The sequence below is a fragment of the Pteropus vampyrus genome, unplaced genomic scaffold (genome assembly GCF_000151845.1).
Source record: "Pteropus vampyrus isolate Shadow unplaced genomic scaffold, Pvam_2.0 Scaffold447, whole genome shotgun sequence".
In the NCBI taxonomy this organism is placed as follows: domain Eukaryota; kingdom Metazoa; phylum Chordata; class Mammalia; order Chiroptera; family Pteropodidae; genus Pteropus; species Pteropus vampyrus.
The window spans coordinates 535,326-558,013 of record NW_011889228.1 but is presented as its reverse complement, the minus strand read 5'-3'; the positions used below and the strand labels follow the sequence as shown (position 1 = coordinate 558,013).

At 46.6% G+C, this 22,688-nt stretch overlaps 1 protein-coding gene across 3 annotated transcripts in view; it reads right to left on the bottom strand.

Moving 5' to 3' along the window:
• The window catches only part of FRY (FRY microtubule binding protein), a 286,799-nt gene that overhangs the window by 175,204 nt on the left and 88,907 nt on the right, over nt 1-22,688 (bottom strand). For all 3 annotated transcript variants that reach the window (XM_023524124.1, XM_023524123.1, XM_023524125.1), the window contains one exon: nt 3,868-4,067. In XM_023524124.1, coding sequence (XP_023379892.1) covers nt 3,868-4,067 — 200 coding nt within the window. The remainder of the gene's footprint in view (nt 1-3,867; nt 4,068-22,688) is intronic.

The following is a 22,688-nucleotide window of genomic DNA, read 5'->3' as shown; positions in this document are numbered from 1 at the left end:
CAAAAGTATGTTTAAGGTGATCAAAGACATAAAATAGAAACTGAAAAAAGTAACAAAATGCACCTCACCTCCTCCGACAAATAGATTTTAAAAGAGAACCATACAGCATTTCTACAGATGAAAAATATAGTCACGTAAAATTCTCAACGGGCAGGTTAAACAACGAATTAGCATAGCCCAAGGGAGAATTAAGGAACTGAATGTAGACCTAAGAAAATGATTCAGAATGCAGTAGTGAGAGACAAAGAGATAAAAATAATAAAAGAAAGGTTAAAAGATATGTAATATAGCATGAGAAGGCCCAATACACATCTGCTGGGAGTACCAGAAAAAGAGAAGCAGGAAGGTGAAGGAATGATGATATTCAAAATTCTTAATCGCTAATAACTTTCCATAATTAATGAAAGATATAAACCTTCAATTCAAGAAGCATGAGACTCTCGAACAAGAAAATAAAATTAAATCCACATTCAAACACAGAGTAGTGAAACTTCAGAACACTACAAAGAAATAAACCATACAAGCATGCAGGCAAAAAAGCAAACGATCCATGAATAAATAAATCAACCACAGGTTTTTCAATAGCAGTTACAGAGGCAACGTAGAGGAATATACCGTCAAAAGTCTGCAGTGAAAGTAAATGTCAAACTAAAATTCTATTCCCAGCTCAACTATCACTGGGGAAGAAACAAAGCATCTTAGATAAATAAGACTGATGGATATTTGACTGACTCTTACCTAAAGAATGACCAAAAAATATACTTCTGTAAGAAGAAATTTTAAACCATAGAAGTATGAGGCAAGAGGGAAAAACATTCATTATATTATTTTCTGTACTTTATCTGTTTTGAAATAAAAAATATAAAAAAGGTGAAGATGACCCTATTTATCTTTTTAAAAACATTTTGCTTGGGAAAGGTGAAATAATGGTAAACTTGGACAAGAGCAAATGCCATCAAATGACTGCATAAAGCAACAAAAATAGAATAAAATTATTGATTAACCAATAAATATGAATATGACCTGAGCATCTTTGGGGTACAAATAACAATGCTGAATCAGGGAAATGAGTTTACAAGGAAAAAATATCTAAAATTTGATTTTGGTAGAACATTTTTCTTAGCTTTTTCTTCATTAAAGTTAGCTATTTGGCTACTCATAAATACGACTTTAATATTGTGTATAATTTATCCCACACAATCTAACTGATGGAGGCTCCTGAAGGAGTCAGTCTTTTAAAAATAAAACTGAAAAATACAGACTCCTGAGTATCACCATTAATGAGAAATCTATACTTTCAATTTTTGAAAAAATTACCCTTGCTATTCCCCTGTAAGTTTAATTATGTTAAAGATGTAGAATGCAATTTTGTGATTTGACACAAACCCATGTAAATCTAGGCTTTTAAAGGATTCAGTGTCTTTCTAAACAAAGCTAACTCGGCATGAGAACTAGGGGACATTTACCAAAATTCACTTTGAACGTACTATATGGACGTCGAAAATAACACTTCTTGCTATGGCTACAGAACACAATGCCGAATTCACATTTTTAGAATCAGGTAATGAGCCCTGAAACCCACTCACACTTACTGCCCCATAAGGAAGCAAATACAAGGACAAAAATTACTAAGCGTTTTTCAGCAGACAAGAAATGGATGTGGCACGGAAGCTTACTTCTCTGCCAAAAATACGAGGGGAACAAATAGTCTCTTTTTAGAAAAAGCAGTGATACTAAAAATTGATTGAATACATTTCCTCAGCTAAAAACACAATGTTCGTCTCCTTGGCCATCAGCATCTAGTGGACTCCTCTGAGGCACGTCACGCAGACTGGCTGATGAAAAGAGGGTGGACACTGTTTCTTTTCCATTTTTTTTTTTTTGTCTGGGGACATTTAAGTTGACTCACAGAGAGGAACAAATAACATTGACTTCTAATTAAAAAACGCCGCGGCCCAGGTCGTTTTTCAGACAATGTTTACTCCAAGGAGAAATCTGCCACGCAGACAAATTCCAAGCCGAGGAAAGGTGACAGAGCTAAAGACCCAAACGACGTCCCTGCCTAAACTCCTCAATCACAGTATTTAGGCTATGATTTGGGAAACGGGGGGCTCGAAAGGCGTCAGGACCTGGCCTTCCGGGCGTCCCTTTAGAGCTGTGTACGACTTCCCGAGTCCTCAGGGATTCGCCGTGATACGCACGCAGCACCAGCGCGCGCCGAGCTGCCGCCCGCCTTTTCTAGGGGAAGGAATGCTCCAAGTTTTCTTTGCTCCTCGCCAGGATGCCCTCCCCGTGACCTCCGGGGCCGAGGAACAGGACAGCCCGTGCCCGTGTGTTTTCGGAAGTCGGAGGAGACGATCTTACGTGAAGACCACGGGGACGGGCACTAGAGAGCGAACGGTTCGAGGGCAGGTCTGAGCCACTCAGCCTGAATTCAGATCAACTGTGTGCGACCCTGGGAATGACTCTGCCCTCTCGGTGCCAACCCTCCCGTCTGTAGATGGGGCATAAATACTGCCTACCTAGGACCACTGTGAAAACTGAAGGAGACAGCAAGTTGTGACCAGTGCCTGGCGCGCAGTAAGCACCTCAGAAACGTCCGCTGTTGCTATTAGTTGTAAGAGTTTTTAGAAACATAAACACATGGGTGAGTGGGCAAAGGGCCCTGTACCAAGGTTTGATTTAAACGAGTCAAACGGCAAAGCCAAAGAACTCTTTCCATGAGAAGTCAGAATCCAGGATGATAATCTCCCTCGATTTAATAAAAACTTGAAAATGCGAGTTTGTAACTTTCAGGTAACCGCGCACTTAACAAAGAGGCTCGAGTTCGGATTCCTAAACCTTAAATTGCGATGCTTACAGAGCGTCATCCATTACATATTTTTTAGAGACGTGTGTTGCGGGCTGCATAATGTTACATTTAGTGATTTTCGGCTACGATGCCATAGAGCAAGTCTTGGACTGTGTTTGTGTGCCCCAGTGTCCCCGCACCATAGAGCAAGTCTTGGATGTGTTCGCGTGCCCCAGTGTCCCCGCAGGAGGTCCAAAGCCCAGTGTCACAGAAAGAGCTGTTGTCGCTCTGGATTCCTTTCCTTCTCTCTCGCTGCGTGTCGCCATGGTCGGAAAACAAGGCATCTGACTCTACCAACTGCGCGCCCTTGCTGACCGTCTTTTTGAGATCCAGCCCTTGCTAGAGCAAGTAACGCCCCACTCCAACGCGTGCCTTATTTTGTGGCAGAATCATGGGCAAAGAAAGTCGCTGACATTCAAAGCCGTCATCGCACGAGGGACCTGACGGTATGTGAGTCAAGACTTTCTTGCCTCTCGATTTTCAGGAAACAAAGGGGTGCTTCTGCATGACTCGCCAAAAACCTTCCTCGGACAGTATGTCACTGAGACCCTATGTCCACACAGTGGCCGTCCAGGCAGCCACTTGAAGAATGACATTTTCCTTTTCTCATTTACTTTCAAAATAGGACAAAAGACGATGGCTAAATTATATGTAACAGAACAGAGACCGAACACAATTTTTCTATGATTAATGCTTCTTATCGTTCAACTATGCTCACTAGTCTTAAATGTAGTAGTGAGACATGCTACGGCAACGTATTTGCCGAGGATTGTTTGGGAGTCGATTTTTTTTCTTACATCCACTGGTAGGTATGTATATGTGTATGTATGTGTGTGTGTGTGTGTGTGTGTGTGTATATACACACATATATATGTATATACATATCTATATGTATACACATATGAAACCTTTGGAAATTCGGGGAAAAGCGATCTCCTCTTTCTCAGAGCTGTACAAGCTCCTCCGTTCAGTGTAAAGATGAATCTGAGAAGAAGCGCGTCACAGAGCATACTCACCAGCGGTTCTGCCATAATGATGCGAATCTTGCGCTCGGCCTGGGTGGTGAAGTTGACAAATAAACTCTTGAGGACATACTCTCCCGGTTTGCTGTCTGGGTCCACGTTGATGGGTAACATGGTCGGTGGCCCTTTCTCCCTTTGGGTGCCCGGCACGGGTGGAACTGGAGGCTTGATATAACCGTTGCCAACTGGAGAAGCTGAAAAATATAATGGATATTCTCACTGGCTGAGAATCACATCGTAAATATTCAGACCGGCTGTGTTCAACCACAGACATAAGGACATGAATCATGCCCAGAATATGCTGCAGTTAACATTACCTGGCCTTATTCTTTAGGAATGCTACCAGAACTTATTTCGACGACATTAAATTTATGTTAAGCCATATTTGATGATCTCAAAATATTTCTGGTTACCACATGGCTTCAGGTGAATTATGTTGCCTATACATAACACAGCTGATAAATCCTACAGCATTTAAGATGGTTTGGGCTTCTTTGTTTATGTTTCAGGGAAATACACTAAGAAAATGTGTATTAAAAAAGGGATTCCTGGTCTTCCTAATGGCTGGGAGTTCTCTGTCTTCTGTGCTTCATTTTAATAATGGAAAACAAAATAATGGAATAAATAATGGAAAAAAAAAAAACTCCAGAAGTTCCCAAGAACCAATTTTCAGAAGCCCAGCTGGCTTTCACTGTAAAAGGAATGCTACCCCCACTCCAAATTAAAAAAAAACAATAAATAAAGGTCAAAAGCTCAGGCAGGGCCCCGTGGACGTCCGAAGTGTGGGTTTGACCTTTCACTGTCGCGACCTTTGGTGGAAGCTGGGATGCCTCCCTTGGAGCAGATCGTGAGTCCCCAGCCAGTGGCCTCCCTTTAGAAAGCAAGTCAGACAACTGTTTTCATTTTCTAGTTATAGAAAATAAACTTTTTATTCATAAACGGAAATTTCACGTCTCCACTTTCAACTGTGCTCTGACACGTTAAGTCCTAACACGCCCTACCCACTTCTGCCGAGGCATTCACAGCCAAGGGAAGAAAAGTAGGAGTAAGTGCGCTTGGGATGCAGGTGTTGGGGCGCTGGGGGCAGGACAACGACGAAGCAGACGTTTAAAAGGAAGACTCGACCGTCGAACAGTGATGATAAAGGAAAGCTCCATGGAAACTAAACACTCTTCTCAAAACTACAAGTGGACCCAAGGCTTCTCTCACCTTCTTTCTACCTGAAGCCAAATCCCGAGGAAGCCATGCAAAAATGCTGTTTATTGCACGAGCTGCAGACATGTCCTTGCGCTGCACTGTGGACGCCCCTCGGCCTCCCGCCCTGGCCTCTGCCTCTTCTCTCTAGGTCCACTGGACGCCCCGCGGTCGAGGGTGCCCCTTACACCTAGAGCCGGCCAACACCGCAAAACGCGAAGAATATGGCCTCCTCAGCTGTAAAAATGAAACCTCCTGTGCACGACTGCGTTTGCTCTCCACTCACATATGCCCCATCCGAGTCTTGGCCCTCGGAGGCCGATGCTGGATGGACGGAGCGGCCCTTCTGGGGTCTTTACCTCGTTTGTTCATTCACGCCCAAGCCAAGCCTTCTTCGGTGGGCTGGAAGCCGCGCACGTCTCTGTCCAGCATTTCAGCAGCGCCCAGTGGTCATCGCCGACCGCACACCGCAGCCTGGCTCTGAGCCCCGCCAGCTTGCCTGCGTCCCATGCCTGGGTGGCGCAGCTGCCCGGCTGCCCCGCGAGCACACTGCTGCCACTCAGGCCTCCTGGTCCTCTCTCACTGCTCTGTCCCCTGCCCTCAGCTCATCACAGCCTCCTGTCTTTTGAGAGCCACTTCTGGTCTCATCTTTGCCAGGCCCCCCTCACCGGTAAGTGTGTGTCACTGGATCCAAATATCTAACTCACGCTCTCTGGAGCTGTACATCCTGCATTACCTGAGGAAGACGGGATGGACAGGTGACCCAAGTATTTACCCATCGGTCACGCCGTTTCGCTCTGGGTCGCCCTGTGACTGGACCATATCTTCCTCTAAACGTATCTCTGAAAAGTTTTCTAACGAGACTGTGGTCTCCCAGACCTGACACAGAGTTCTTCTTCCCACAGATGAGACCCCACACACTTTAGCTAACTAAAACGACATCGTACTTGACGTCTGCACGTCTTGAAGTAATTCATAGGGAGGAGAATGCGCAATGAGACGCAGTAGTGGGGATGCTAAGGAGCAGGGGGCAGGATTTAACTGAGAGTCTTAGCTCAAGAGCATCCCGAGCAGCCTCTTGAAAGGGACCGCTTCTCCTAAGGGCTATGTACACACTCAGGTGATGCAAACAAAGCCCCGGGTCCCTCCTCTGCTGGACCCTCCACTCTCTCAGTGGAAGTGGGATGCCTGCCAAGTCTAGCTACAGAGGGACATCCGACCCCACGAGACGTCTTCCTAATGCAGCGAGGGCATCATGCCACCGGCCTGGAGACTGGATTACACACCAAGAAAGTCTAAGTGGAGGACGGCTTTTTATCACTTTTGTCTTCCGTGGGATCTCACCCTTTTCTAGAAGACAGCAATCACCAGGCTGATGTAACAGCTAAATGCAAGATTAGTTCCATGACCGTGAGACTCAGGAGCCTCGAACTCACACTGCAGTGAGAGGCCGTTCACAGTCCTCCTGCAAAGCTGACATCCAGGTACCAGAATGTCACAGAGAAATCTTCCATTTAAAAGGCCAAAGCACCAATTCACTGCCATCATAAAAAACGCTACCGATCCGTACTTCCAAGCCAGACATCTTGTGAGCACAGAAACCTGTGTGCACAGCCTCAAAGATGAGCTGACCCAGCCTGACCAAGCCCGAAGTGATTCGGGGAGCAGGGGGCGCATCACTGTGGTTTCAAACAGGTTAGCTGGGCAGATGAGAGGTGAAACTACTGTGCAAGGTAATGGGGTCAGTGTCCTTGAACTAGATCCAGTCTGAGTTTCAGAAACCTCTCCATCCCATCATAGTTGATTCATAACAAATCTCAGCCTTCGGCCGGATAGTTTTCACAATAAACATATGACATGGCATCTTTTGGTAACTCAGTTATTTGGTGATAATGTAGCTGAGAACCAAGAAATACATGACCCTGGTAGTCAAAAAGTCCACACTAGTCCAAACATTAGGATGTCGACATTAGAAAAAATCATTAGACCCTCACTCAACACTTGCTTGTTCTTAATCTATGCATAATTAAGATCGATGGTCTACTTTCTAAAATCACAAGACTGGAAACAAAATTACCAGAGAAAAGTGCAACATCTCTGGATAGAAACATTAACAGCAAAAGGAAAAAAAAAAAAATGGCCTAACTTTAAAGAGCTACCAGAACTTAAAAATGCAGTTGCCTGAAGCCAGTTAGTGCAAAGTCACAGAATGTGACATTCTCACAGGCTTGGGGCGTCCACGACTCCGACCAGCATGTGGTCACAATTAACATGCATGAGATGACCCCGAGTCCCGTGAAAAGGTTACAGTAAGTCAGACATACAGTCCTGTATTTGAGAAGGTGGGGAAAACAGCAAAAGAAATTTCCAGAAGGTTTGTCTGTCAAAGGATAAAACTAAAAAGGTGACTTTGGTATATAAAGGGAGGAAACACCTTCCCTAAGAATTCAGCTGTCGAGAATTAAGCCTGTTTGTGCTTAGGTCTGGTTTCTAACTGAAATTTGTTTTTGATGACAACAGAAAAACAAACCACCAATTCAGTAACTGCCATGCTCGGCCCTGCTCTCCAGCTCTGCGAATGCAGGCGATCGCTGCTGGACTGTCCCTCCCAGCCACCAGAGTGCTTTGCCTGCCTCCGGCCCTCCAGACAAGCGAGTCCGCCCATGCTTCAGAGTCCAGTTCAGTGTCCCTTCGTCCACCTGGCTGCGCCCGGGCCCAGCCTCCCCTGGGCTCTGCCTGACGGCGCCACCAGCGACTCCGGCCTCTCGGCCTCCGCTTCGCGCCTCAGCATGAGTGTCCTGACAGCGCATCGTATGTCGTCTCCCCCCGAACACCTGCTGAAGGCGCGACTGCACGTGCTGGATGAAAAGACGTCTCCCATTTAAATTTCTTGCAGGCGGCGAGTTTTTAAGCTTCAACTCCATGTGCCCTCAGCCTCTCTTCGTCATGCCTTCTTTCTTTTCCACACAGCGGCCCAATGTCCCTACAAAGTCCCTCGAACCAGCACTCCTGACTTGGGGTGGGGGGTCACTCTCGGATATTAATTATTAGGTCTCTAATTATTGAGTCCTTTGGAAATTTGCTTGCTCTTCATATTCTAATCTGAGATTAAACGTGCTCTAAGTTTTCTCCGTTGCCTTCTTTTGCCTTAAGAAGGTTCTGTTGGGGTTATTTTATGACTCCAACCCAGCGTCGGCGTGGTTTGGCTCGACGGCTTCGGGAGGTGTTCCCCTCTTTTACGGGGTCTCTATTTCTCACAGTGGGCAGGGCCTGCTCCTTAATCTGGAAGAAGTCTGTGTTACGCTTTTACGGCCCTTTTACTAACTCTCCATTAGGTCTATTTCCGATGACAAGGGACGACCTTTTGATCATCGGTATTTTTTTGGACCAATGCCTTCAGTTTTAGGCTGGCTGATCTCAGCTGGCTAAGGTCTTCGGGACAATTTCCTGAAGGTACCGACACTCGTAGGGGGTTACCCAGCTCCCTAACTGTGACACCGATACAAACACCTGCCACTCGCAGTCGGGTCCCGTTTTTACTGACATGGAGGGGTGGGGAAGTGCTGTGATGTGCTCCCCCGACGAGTGCCCCAGAGGCTACAAATGGCGATACGTGTCCCCAGGAAGCAATCGGTTTCGTTGGTCAGACTTTCAGAGGCGCTGATGCCATCGCTCACTGCGGGCTGTCGCTCGCTCGTTCACACGTCCACGTGCACCAACGTGCAATGACTGCCTAGGTTTCGGGCACTGTTCTGGGCCCTGGGAAGATGGGGGTGAACAGAACAGAGGGTTCCTGCCTTCACGGAGTTACAGTCCACTGAGGCAGGGTCGTATAATGGACATACACACACACGCACACTCACACACAATGCCGGACTGCAACACATTCCACAAAACTATACAGAGCGCGTGGACAGAGGCACCCGTCCATTTCACCCGCCCAGAGGTGCTCAGGTGTTACAGTGGGGAGCTGCTGTGGATGAGGGTGGAAGCTGGTGCTTTTGGTGCCTAAGGAGAGCCACGCTGGGCGCAGACGGGATGCGCTTCCCGCCCCGCCGGCCCGCCCGCATCTGCCTCAATCTGGTTGGAAATGAGAGTTCGACCGGCCTGCGAGGGTCACGAATCACACGTGCCACTGCACCCCCCGCTTTGCAGCGTCCTCGCAAGGCACGCGGCCCGGAGGGCAGGGCCTCCTGCCTGCCCTTCCCCCGCCTCTGAAGGCAGGTGAGCACAGGGCCAGCTTTTCCAAACACGCCCGCCTCTTTCTGATGTTCTCATCACTGGACTCAGACCCTGAGCGTCTGAAATAAAAAGCGGTTTTCTTCATGTTGTCACGTGCTCCAGGACCCTGCGTGATGACTGTTCCAAGCAGAACGGCAACCTGGAGACAGGCCCACTTCCGCGACGCCACGGGCGGGGGAGTGACGCAAGCTCGGCTGTGCCACGCGAGTGCGTTTACCAGATGTCTGTGCTCGCCGCCGGGTTCACCGTCCCTTCTGCCAGTTCTCAGGGCCTCGTTCATTGTCCGTGTCGCGGGCAAAACCCTTAGCAAACAGGGTCGTTCCTTGGGACACGCTTCCCACGACAATCCTTCCTTTTCCCGTAAGACTTACTGAGTTCCCGGGCATTACAGGAACGTTTCGTAAAACATAAACCAAGGATGACGCAGCTACTGTGGGAACGTGTCACAGTGTGTATAGAACAATAATAAATTGTCCACTAATGCATCCAGGGTGGTGTTAAGAAAAGGCATTTTAAAGGGGACTGCAAATCCTCAAAATGACCAGAAACCCGGAAAGTCATGCAAAATAAATTAGGATGAAAAGAAAGAAACCTCCAAGCATGATAGGAAGAATTATTTTCCTCTGAAGAGTTTTACTGAGCAATGGAAAATATTGGGGTAAGAAGAAACGATTCGTTTGAGCAACAGAAAAACATTTCTTAAGAAAGAGATGAATGATTCCTAGATAATTTTATATATTTTAAAGTAGGTCAAGAAGAGACTGACAGTTAAAAATGCTCAGAAATAATTTTTGTCTCAGAAGAAAAAGAAATTCAATGATGTGCTAAGTTCTGCTTACTTTCCATTAAACCCTGATCACGTGAAATGTTCCTCCCATTTTTACATTCCAACTTTCTTTTAACTATTTAGTTCTCTGCATCTGATGGTTCTTAAATTGTGTTTCTTCAAGTTTCAGGGTCCACGAGATACCTCTGGGATAATTTATATCTTTAATCCTCAAAAATAATCCTAGAAGGACGATCTCCCTTTTATGGATAAGACCATGTGCGCTCAGAGAGGTTAAGCGATTTGCCCACGGTCACAGAGTGGTTGACTCGGGATCTGAACCCATGTCTGTTTGACAGCATACCCTGTGACCTTCCTGTATCGCCGTCTTTAAAAACAAACAAAAAACCCCAAAACATCACTTATGATGAAGAATGAATGAAATAAAGTCTCCTTTCACCCCCCATATTTTTCCCTGGCATAAGCTAGTTTGGGGACTTCGAGGGATGATAAAATATAAATGTGATTTGGAGAATGACGCTTCTTACAGATTAGTAGAGGTGGTCATTTTCTAGAAAGACTCACATAACATCCAGCCTTCGAGCTCCCTCCTGCCAGGCTGTCTGCCCTTTTAAATTGAACGCATCTTTTGGCCATCAGAGAGGCTTTGAGAAAAGCTAGAAGTACAAAGAGGCATCGAGGATTGAGGACGCATATAACATAAATATATAACATCTGATTAACGACACACCTTAGGGACATCTAGAGACTATTCTTTCCTAAATACACTGACGGTAGAACATTTAACTGGTTGTCATCCTCACAAGGAGCAAGTGAACTCGAAGGCACAGTTCTCTGTGTTTACTGCAATCTGGGGCCTTGCCAAGCCACTTCAGTCTTTGACGTCCCCCGACTGAAGACCTTGGAGAGCGCGAAATAATCCAATCAATAGAAAGTCGCGTCAAGTCACTGCCCTCTTTTCTTGTCTCTCTTCCTCTGCCTTTCAGCATTTTATCTTAGAGAAACGACAGTAACACTTCAGCGACTTCCTTTATAAACGTCTGTCATCTGCCGAGACGCCATTAACGTGGCCTTCCCCCCGATTTTCAAAGTAGGCGCTGTCATCAGAGCCTGAGAGGATGTCTGCCAAGATCTGTGAGAAGAAGATGAGGTTACACTGACATTTCAAGGTCCTTTCTCAGTAAAAGGAGATCGAATAACCTGCTGGAGGCAGGATAATCCTGAATTTCAGCTAACTTCTTCCCAGCAGAGATGACAGACCGCTCTCATTCATGTGACCCTGGCTGGCCACCCTCTCGTCCTTCTCTCATTCCCTCCTCTTTTTTAATTTTCCTCCTCTTCTGGCCAATTTTATGCAACAAAATCTCATGGATTTGAAATCCACTGATTTGAAATTTGTGATAAATCGGGCGAGGCCCTGTGTTTTTTTTTTTTTTACAGTGACTTGGAAAGAGCTCTGCTGACTCACGATGTGGGTCACTGGTGCCTGGAGCAGCACATATTGCTGTCCTCTGGGAGGGCCCCCCCCCCCATCCAGTGGGTCTGGGGTGGAGCTTGATAACCTGCCCACGTGTGGAGACCACACTCTGATACCAGAAACCAAAGGGGACCTGTTAGCCCAGTTGGTAACTTGTTTATAATTCCATTTACCTACAGCAAAACTGCAAGGCTTCGTTAACTCCAAGTTAATGCTTTGTGGGCAAAACACAGAGCACTGAACGGGCGTCAGGCATCTGCGTCCCAGCGTGCTTCTAAGTGACCTTGGGGAACACCTGGACCCACCACCGGGCTTCGGTTCCTCACCTGTTACTCTCAGAGAGGCTAAGCCATGGATGGCGCCCTTTCTAGTTCCAGTGGTCTAGGATAGTATGAAAACATACACCGACAAGGCGTAAAAAAAAACACTTATTCAAAACTTTTACAATTCAAGCGCTTGGTAATTCATACCTGCCCTCCCCGGAACGGTGATGAACTAGTGAGGGCCCATCGTCCGCCATCTCTGCCGAGGAAAGCATCACAAATCGCCCCGACCCTTCCCCTAGCACCTCCACTTCGTCCCCGGTCCCACTCGGCCTTCTGGGACTGGCGGCTCCCTACGCTGCAGGTGAACCCGAGACGCCGCCCGTCCTGATTCCCCGCTGCAAACTCGAGACCTGTGTGAACGCGTTTTACTTATTTATGTTTTTAACTTTATGTACTGAGTGTCTGCCCAGTGCTCGTGGAGGGCCGCTCATCAGCCAGACATTGTGGAACACACGGCACCCAACCACGGTCTGCAAAGGCAGGTAGGATTCTGATGGGAAGAAATGAGAACGGGGCATCGTGGGCAGAGGGAGCCGCATGGCGGGTGCACGGAGGAATCTGCCAAGAATCGCTCCGCGTCCCCTCCCCTGTCACCTGCCCACCACACGTCCATGTCTTAGCACGCACGGCCAAACTTCGTCTTCACCAAGGAGCTGCTAAGTCCTCAAGAACAGTACTGCGTCTCGTCTTTACCCCAAGCACTCAGCACAGTGCCTGGCGTAATCGAACACTTGTGCTTATTTAATATCTGTTGAACTGAATCCGTCTGATTCCACAATAATGTCTTTGGGTGAGTGCGATAAATGAACGAGCATATATACGGAAAATTTAAACTCTCCCGTCCTATAAAAATGCAGGGTTTTAATCCTTGTCATTAGAATTAAGGCCTTGAATGGTCAGCAAACGAGACGGGACTTCACTTGTGGGACGACTGGGAGCCAGCAGGTTTCTGGGAGGAAAGGTTGAGCCGATATTATTGTAGGATGGGCTATGAAATATGAAAGTACTCTGCAAGTCAAAGACCGCTGCACCCCCCACAAGAAGAACGATGGAGGTGGGAACCCAGATAGGGCCATTGGAAGGGAAAGGAAGAGCTTATCTTACATGGATGGACCCGAAATCCAGCCACATGGCCTTTTCTCAATAGAGAAAACACGCGAGATACGTTTCCAGGTCAAACGTTACAATAATAAAGTGTTTCAGAAGCTTTTTTAGAACACTGACTCTGGAAGGCTCCTCAGAATTCCCTTCTTGGGGCAGGGTGTTGGTCGGAGTTGTGGGACCCAAGCAACGAAGACCGTTGGCTGTGAGTTCCTGGGACAACAGAGTGGCTCTCAGTGTCCCCGCCCTAGAATGGATATGACCCTGGCATTGTGGCAGATGTCCACGTCCACCAAGTTTCCAAAACATTAGAAGAGCTACTGTCCACTGACAAGCAGCAATAGGGACACAGGAACAAGTTAAATGTCACAAGGAAGAAAAAGAGAATCCAGAATTAGGTCCATTCTACAAGAAAATGGCGCCAATTTCTACAAGTCAGTGGGAGAGATAAAAATGGGTCGGATGATGGAGGAGACAGAACAGCCAAACGTTACGTGTGCTCCTTGTTTAAATCTGATTGGAGCAAACCAAGTATTGAACGACATTTTTAAAAAATGATAGCCAAAGCAATCTGAATGTACACTGGGTATTAGGTGATACCAAAGAATTATGGACAATTTCGTTAGGTATGATAACAGCACTGTAGGTGGATATGAAAATATCCATGTTTTCTGGAATGTATACTGACTACGCGGAGTTTATTGAAATGATGCCTACATTTAATTCAAAACGCTTTAACAAAGGGAAAGGAGGTATAAATGAAGCAAACATGTCTAAATCTTGATAACTGTTGAATCTGAGCGATCGCAACAGGCTGTGTGTTGTACGTTGTTTCCCTCCTTTTGTGCTTGTTTGAAAATTTTCATAATAAAACAGTTTTCAAAAAGATGAGGCTCATCAGCAAAACATTTCCTCTATCTTATAACGGCAACAATAAAGGAATGTCTTAGACCCTCAACTGCAAAACAAAGTATCATCTAAAAGCAGTGCACGCCATTTACAATCCAGGTTCGACCGCACAGGTTTGAACGTCTACCAAGATGCCAAGCCCGGCTGCATCTCCCTGGGTCAATGTGTTGAACCGGGGGAGGAGGATTTTGGAACATTTCCACTCACAGCACCGCAAGGACGAATGCAGCTGGGTGTCATTTACAGAGGAGCCTTTGTCCTACCTGTGTCACGACACAGTTTGAGCCCTTTCGGACAAAAGTTTCATCTCAGAGGCCTATGAGTGAGATCAATTAAATCGATTCGCTAAATAACAAAATTTCATGGAGGCCTCAGTATGGGCAAGGTACTCTGCAAAGTTCTGTGGAGAACACAAAGATAAATCTAAAAAGACAATTTGAAAGATGTTCACGATTTAGTGCTGTCAGTCCCAAGATGCCACAGGGCAGTCTCAGGTTGAATAGCCTGGAAGAGCAATTGAAAGTTAGGATGGCCTTCATTAATTCGTTGATTTATTCAGTCATCAAATATTTACTGAAGGCTCACTCTACTCCTGGGGGGGCGGGGGAGCCAGGCATGACTCCCATCCTTGGACAGCCGCCAGCACGCAGGGGAGACGGGCGTTACACGATCAACCCACCCGGAAACACGACGACCAAATGGGAAGTGCGACAAAGCGGGCTGTCAGACAGACACGGGAGGCACACACCCGTGCCCAAGGGGTCAGGGCAGGACTGGTGACGGCGAAGCTGAGACCTGGCAATAACTGACGATAAGTCAGAGGAGGCTACGAGGCAGATGAGAGCGGGGGTGCAGGAATGACGTTGCTTCGCAGTGGCTCGCTCACTCACTCCTGGTTTCATTAGAGGCTGTCTGGGTAGCCGCGACTTGGCACCTCCCTCTGGTGACAGTCTCCGTCCCTTTGCCTGGCTTCGCAGGCTGCCTCTTGAACAACGTATTTCTAGCTGTTTCCTGTCTGTCTTCTCCATGACACTTAAGGGCGACAGGGACAAGAGATTGGTTCTGTTCGGCTTATAGCCTCGCTTTCTAGTTCATTACCTGGTACTCAATAAACACGTGCCGCATTAGCAGCAGCATTGCGACACATAAGGTCATGAGTGCAAGTATACTGAGAAAGCCATTTCTGCCACCAAGTGGGATGCTCACAAAGCACCGAGATGCCTGGAAGGAGAACATTGCTCTGGGTCACGGCACACTGTTTCTTACTGCAGGTCGTGGTCAAAAGGCTCTAGGGGCTGCGGGCACCGCAGTCACGTGGGGATTTTTATCTGGCAGTAGCCTCGGGCCCACCCAGAATGGCAAACCCGCTTCCTGAGCCATTTTATTAGAAGCATACTGAAGCCAGACATCAGGGCAAGGGGAAGGCTTTCGAATAGAAGTTTCTGTGACTGTGTTCATGGGCACATTCCACAGGGACTTGGAGGGACAATGAGGACAGCTCGGGCTGGACGTGCGGGGACTGCCTATTTTGAAAAATAAGGGTGACGACCCGAGCTTTTTGCTGTCCCCCTCCAGGACCCACTTGGAGATGACACGATGAGAGGAGTGACTTGAAGGCGAGTGTCATCCTACATAGACTTTTGTTAATGTACATCGCACATTATGTCAGCGGTCCCCGACTTTTCTGGCACCGGGGCTCGGTGCTCCTACGAGAATCTAAAGCCTGATGATCTGAGGTGGAGCTGAGGTGGTGATGCTGGAGCTGGGGAGCGGCTGCAAGTACAAATGAAGCTTGCTTGCCCACCACTCACCTCTTGCTGTGAGGCCCAATTCCTAACAGGCCATAGACTGGCACCGGTCCACAGCCTAAGGCTTGGGAACCCCTGCATTATATCATCAAATAACATACATACACACAGGTACAATGTACGTTACAATATGCATTCTACGACAAAGTATATACACACTTGTGTACAATACTGTACATATACACATGAATACAGATGTTACACATATGCGTTATTTAATACACATAACACAGGATACATTTCCAGCTTCTTTATCCTTCAGTGCAGCTGTATACAGGAGCTCTATAAACATTTGGTAACGAACTAAGTGAAATCCTTTATGGTCTGATTAGCTTTTTAGTTCATCAACATCAAAATATTTATTAAATTCCTGGTTCCTGTGTGCTTATGTGTTTAGAAGCCAGCTCAGTCAAGCAAAATATTTTAGGTTTCATCAAATTCTTCAATAGTTGCGGGACTGTACAGTGAGTACATAAAACGGGCTTGACACACGACCACCGTAAGTCTATCGTCTAAGATGATGATAATGCTAGAGTAACAGAAACATATTAGTTTTTCGCCATCTCTCAGAAACGTTTACAGATATTGTGAGCAGGAAAGCCACAAGTTGGGGGCACTAACCAGACCACGGCGGACGTCCGTGTGGTGGAAACACAGTGACATTTCCGAGAGACACCCAACAAAAAAAATATTCAGCATTTCTCAAAAGTCCTATTATGATGCAGCATTTTCCCCCAAATATATGAAACCATAACTTTTAATCATTTAACTTATGTGCTTGTTATGCATTAGAAAAAAAAAATCTCTCAAGATAAAAACAGTTCCCTAATACACACCCTACTTGAGAAAGCACAAAGTAAGGAGTATATTAATGACTAACAGAGATTTTATTCCTAGACGCAGGATGGTATTATATGTCAATATCTAATAGTTTCATTAGAGATAGTTTGGTAGAATGATTAAGTAGTAATTAAATCTCCTAAATCATTAATAAACAAAATGTTTCTCCTCTATTAGGGTAAGAGGCTGTGCTTCACCATTTACAAACTAACTTTTCCTACCTTCATTGAACAGAAAGCTAAACAGTCAATACCCACGATGCATGCAGTTAATCCTGTGCTGTGGAAGTCTCCTCTCTGTATTTTTCAGGACAATATTTCCTACAGGGTTACGCTAGAGGTAATGAGACTGGGCTATTCCAAGGAAGAAAAAGCAACAGCAAGCAATTTGGATCCATTTAATGTTGGTTAACATGTGGTATCCTGTTTTTAAGTTCATAAACAAACAAGAGAGAAACATTTTATTTTTTAAATGTTGGAGAAGGCAGAGCAAAGGGAAGAACTGCTTTTGGCCAACTTCGATGTTTCAAACAAAATAAAGATATTTAAATTACTATTTAGAAGGGAGAGATCAAGCGTAAATCCCACCTGAGCTGTGATACTGCATAAGATGGCATTGGCTGATGCCCAAACAAAGACTAGCGATTTTTACCAATTAGTGATTTTACAGGAGTCATACTGAATTTTTCAGTGAAACTAAGTGCCCAGAAAACACCATTACATCACAGCCTGCTGTCTTGTAGACTCTTGTGCAAAAATGACCATACCTTACTCCTGAAATATTGCAAATCCAAACAGAAACCCGGAAAGGCATCACTCCTGTCTCTGACCGGTGACATAACAAGTAATTCCTGGCGTGGGTGTCACTGTTCCCATCCCCACCACCACCTCCGGAGCCGTCCGGAGGCCAGCCCCTCCCCGCACTCAGCCTCTGCCCCCCCTCCTGCGCCCTCCCCGTCCCCTGGGATCCCCCCCCAACCCCCCCCGCCCGCTGCAGCCCGTACCTACCCAGCCCTTTGATGAGGCTGATCACACAGGAGCGTCTCCAGCACGCAGCTGTAATGTCCATGAGCCTGACGGGGACCCGAACTAGCAGGCCGGGACGCTTACGGTGAGTCTGCTCCTGAGCTGAACCACCACCACGATAGGCTCCATGGTCCCGGAGCTCCCCGCCACCATCTGTGTCTCGGCCACAAGGAAGAGCTCTCTAATTTGGGGCCCAAGGTGTATTTTTAGTCAGGTGCTACAGACCTACAGTAGAAGACAGACTAAAACAGGCCTCCGTCCCAGGCAGGCCCTTCCCACCAATGGGACAATTTTTAGCTGCAGGGTAAGACAGTGACCTACAACTCGCAGTGTGCCCGTGGTCTATATTTATCCACAGGAACATGCGATGCTGACAGATGAGTGAAGCTGCTCAAAGCCCTCCGGGCCCGGGCCTGACCCCCACGCCGGTCACACAGTCCTGGCAGACCGGGCACATGCCACCTGCAGAGCCAACCCACCGGGCTGCTGTGCCCCTGTGACTGAAGACACGGAAGAGCAGAGATGACACGGGCTGGGTGACGAATGTGTGCTTTGGAGACAAGCAGCTCTGAGCCACAAATGCAAACGGCTTTAAACCGCTTCGATTCTTACAGACCGAACCGACAGCAGAGAACCCACCTCGGAGGCCGAGAGCCAGTGAGAAACTGTACACCCTTCTGCAAAATGAAACTCTGAACATCTGCTGACAAGACTACTCAAGAGAAGTGATTGGGCTCAAGTCTCCGGTGATATGATTTTAAAGGCACAGCCTGAATGGACTTGTTAAAAACTTCATTTCTAAGACCAAGAAAGGAGCTGATATCGGTGAATATCATTTGTCCCACCTTCAAAAGAAAGCGGGCTTAGGCCAGTGAGGAGACTGAGAAGGAAATGCAGAATCAAAGTGTAACTAAAATGCAGAATAAAAGTGTAACTAATCCGTCTTTCGACGGGCATTACTTCTGACGCAAGGATTTTATGAGGCTCAGCGACAATCTGTTTCTTCATGAAAACAGCTGTGGCGAGCACGGAACCCGAGTAATTTCCGTTCTTGACTCACTCGGGGCAACGGCACGTGTTCGTGAGCCACACAGGTGGGAATTCCAACACGGCCTGGTCTGGAGACCTGACAGGTGCACTCACATTTCGCAGGAAAGAGAAGAGTATCTAAATGACCCGAACGAGCGCCCAGAGAGATTCAGGCCAGCGAAGCGCCAGCAAAGATGCCCCACGGCACCTCCGTGTCACACACATCCAGGGCTCACGACGCCTTTTCGAGACGAGCTGACCGAGGTGCGTACATGGCATCTGATGTACGTTGTGATTTACGTTGTGTACGTGGTGAAGACAACTAATACCACAGTGCGCAGTGGAGGCAGCTACGTTTCGAGCCATAAGGCTGCTTCTCCGATTTTACCTAAAGGGCAGCAGAGACGCAACCGAAATTTCGCACTGTGTCAGCTCCAGTCTCCAGCGCTATTATTAGACCGACCTTTCAAACGATGTGACTGTCATTCTGTGAAAAGAATGTTACTTAACACGGCCTCGTAAAAATGTGAAAGGTGTTCATCGCCGTATTTTTCCATTGTTTACAGATACCAATTACTAACCCACATTTAAGGGGAGTTCAAGGAAAAAAGGCGGTAAGAGATGGACGCGAGTGGGCGCCCAGCTGGGTGCGGGTGCTCGGCCCAGCGCTTTCACACGTCACCCCACCCCGTCCGCACGGCAGCCTTCCGAGGTGGCCTCGCCACCCCCATTTCAGAGCCGAGGAAAAGGAGCAAAAGTAAGATTGCCCAAGGTCATTCAAACGCAGGCTTGTCAGACTCCGGAGTCTCCGCGTTTGTTCATCTGTACCCAGTACTTTCCTTAATGAAAATAGAGACTTCTAAATGGGGGCGACTTGTGAGTAGTTGTCTTTGCATACATTTAAGAGTGGCCCCCAAAATATCTACTTCTCCTCAGAAACTTCGCGCATCCAAAACCCAGCTGAGTTCCCTGGAGTGTGGGCGCGATGACGTGTCGCCGCCCTGGGTGTCCCCGTGTGGCGGCGTCTGAACAGCGTGAACCACACTGCTCGCGCCTCTGGGTGCCCAGGGCCTCGCAAACGTTGAACTGATAACGGACAGTGTCTCTGTAATCAAAGCAGACAGCTCCAAGTCCAAAGCAGACAGCTCCAAGTCCATCTATTACAGCTCAGAGTCCTCGGTGCCAAGAGTGCCTGCCGGCCCTCGCCACGTCCACTCAGAGCTTCCCCGTCCCACGGCAGACGCCACTAACAACGCTGACTTCCCCTCCACTTATGCTAGAGTTAAAGCAACAAATCATAGGTGGGCGAAGGCTCTGAAGTCGGGCATACTGACGGATGATTGAGTGACAGCTGTCACCTGATGATTGATAGGAATATCGAAAAACAACAACAAAAAGCAGATGTGAAACTTAAGGGTAGCAGCCTACAGATTTTAAGTACATAAAGAGATAGCCCTTAGCATTTCAAGAGCGCCAAAGATACCTGTATTTACAGGATCATTAATACATTTGCTGATGGTCTGAATTCGTTTAGACACAGTTAAATTACGATAGCATCCTGTACCACAGATACATACAGAGAACAGGAGATTGCAACTTCGAAAGAATTCTATTTAAAATTATTCAGCTGAACTCTTTTGACACTTCAAGGGTTAAGCTTCACGATCGGGAGAAATTCACTCAGAGATCGCTTGTTCCCTGATGATGCTAAATAAGCATCACGTGTTTTAAATTATATCAATGTAATCTAAATTTAATAAATAAACGGGACTGCTGGCATGTTCAGTTGGTAGTTCCCCAATAAACCTCAAGTATCAATTGAATAATGACTTTAAAGCTGATGCTTTTTGCTTCTTTAACAGTAAATCTAGTATCTGCAAAAATTTCATTTCTGCTTCTGTGTGGCGTGGTGACATGACTACAAATGTTTTTAAGTGCAAATCCAAGTCCACGCGTAATGCTTCTACCTTCACAAGCTTAGTAGTTCAAGAAAGTTCCTGTTTCAGGAAAGACTGTTCTCAGGCTATTGGCCAACTGATAACCACTCCACGAGCCTGAAGGTGAGATCACACAACCACTCGCTTTAAACGCAGCCTCCTTAGCTTCTATTCGCTGTCCTTAAAGTACAGTCAACCCCCTCAGTTCAATTCTGGAAAGAGAAAACACCCTTTAGATACCAACAGAAGACATTTTTTCCCAGCTTGCAGGAAAAAACCAGCTCGTAAATGACCATACTGTCACATTAGCTCTAGCATTCAAAGCCCTGCGGCGATAAGGAACTTAAGCTGATGACGATTCTGGTTTTTATTTTTATCCCTGGTCGTATGACACGTTCTCACAGAGACTTGAGAACCAGTATATGACAGATTTAATGAAATATTTCAGTAATAAAATGGTTACATTTTAATTGCATAATCACATGCATATTAGTCTTTTTAGAAATTTAGTAAACACAAGTGTTAAAATATCGTCACAGAAATATGGCAGTGAACCATAGACGCCAGTACCAGAGGATATCTTTTCAGAGGATATATTTTCCCATAATATAACAATATAGAATATATTCACTGACTTGTGTTAACAAATCTTTCAGAGACAAAGAACCTCCATGGCTGTCTTAAGCTTGGAGCTAAATAAAGTACAAGACAAGCAAACGTCACCTGTAGTCCTGCCTCGTCCCTGGGGAGGGCACGACGAGGACAGAGAAGCCGCCAAGGACAATGTGCCATTGTGCTTGGATGGAATGGCTCTGAAACGGGCTTCCTGAGGTGCGGGGGCCATTTGCCCAGCATGTCATTACCTGACGACACATGCCACAAAGAGACGCACCTGCAGATGTTAAGCGGGAAGGCCCCTGGGGAACACCGGCTTGTTTCTGCACGGGGCACTTCTGGAATCGAGGCGTGGCTCAAGCGGGGCTCTACCAGCAGGTGTGCGGTGCCCATAGGACAGACTGTCTGGCCCTGCGAGGCCCACGGTGCCCACAGGACAACTGTCTGGCCCTGCGAGGCCCACTCTAAACCTCTGGGTGTCGGCCGTTCGTTTGTAAATCGCCAGACACTTAAACCCAACCTGGAGAGCCGCAGTCACAATCGGAAGAGATGACATGTTACCAAGAAGCCAAATCATTTACGCGGGTTCCAAACACTCTGCTTTTTCGCTGAAAAGTTTGCTCTGACGATTTCTATCAAACAATTTATAAATAATCCCGGGTTCTAGAAATGTAATCTCTGATCCGAGCCTCCCCCAGCCTGCGGTCTTTCAATTATATATATATATATTTGAGAACTAATGCATTGATCCTGTCTCTTGAGTTTAGCTCACTTCTTTTGGGGGGAGGGGTCTCACAAAAGCCCAGGGTTGACTCAAAGCCGAGGAGCCCTATTAAAAAGTATGGGTTCCGGGGCCTCAGGGAGACCTACAGACTAGGAGCCTCTCGAGAGGCTAGGATTGTCTTTGAAGACTCCATGAGTGATTCTGATGGGCGGCTGGGTTTGGAAGCTACCGATGGCCTCTGGGAATCCTGAATAATAAATGACAATTGAGTATCCTGTACACTGTCTCCCCAGACAGGGGACTGCAAAGGAGTTAAAAACAGTTACCATCTCGAGCAGAGCTATCCAGCTGGTAACCTCACACCTGCAACTCAAAACATAAAGAATCAGGAAGTAAACAAAAAAAAAAACCCTGGGGTCACTTATGCTGTCCTTAATTTGTTATTTACCTTAAAACAGCCTCGTAGGGATTAGACGTTAGTGGAAAGTGAACGCACTTACATGAAATACTCTGTCCCAAACAGATGTCACAAAATCCATGTACTTTAGACATAGAGACTAATGCAAGTTCTCTCTCCGAGTCTCACTTTTATTTACATACGGTCCAATCAAATTCATTTGTTTAGCTTTTAAACTCTCAGCAAATTGGATGCAGAAAATCAAAATAGAACAAATAAATGATCACTTGATAGATGCAAAAATTCTAGAAAGCATCCGCACAATTAATGACGGTGACAGCCAAGGCAGGGCAATGCCTTATAGTTCACAGTAAACCTGGAAGTCCTCGATAGTCCTTAAGCAC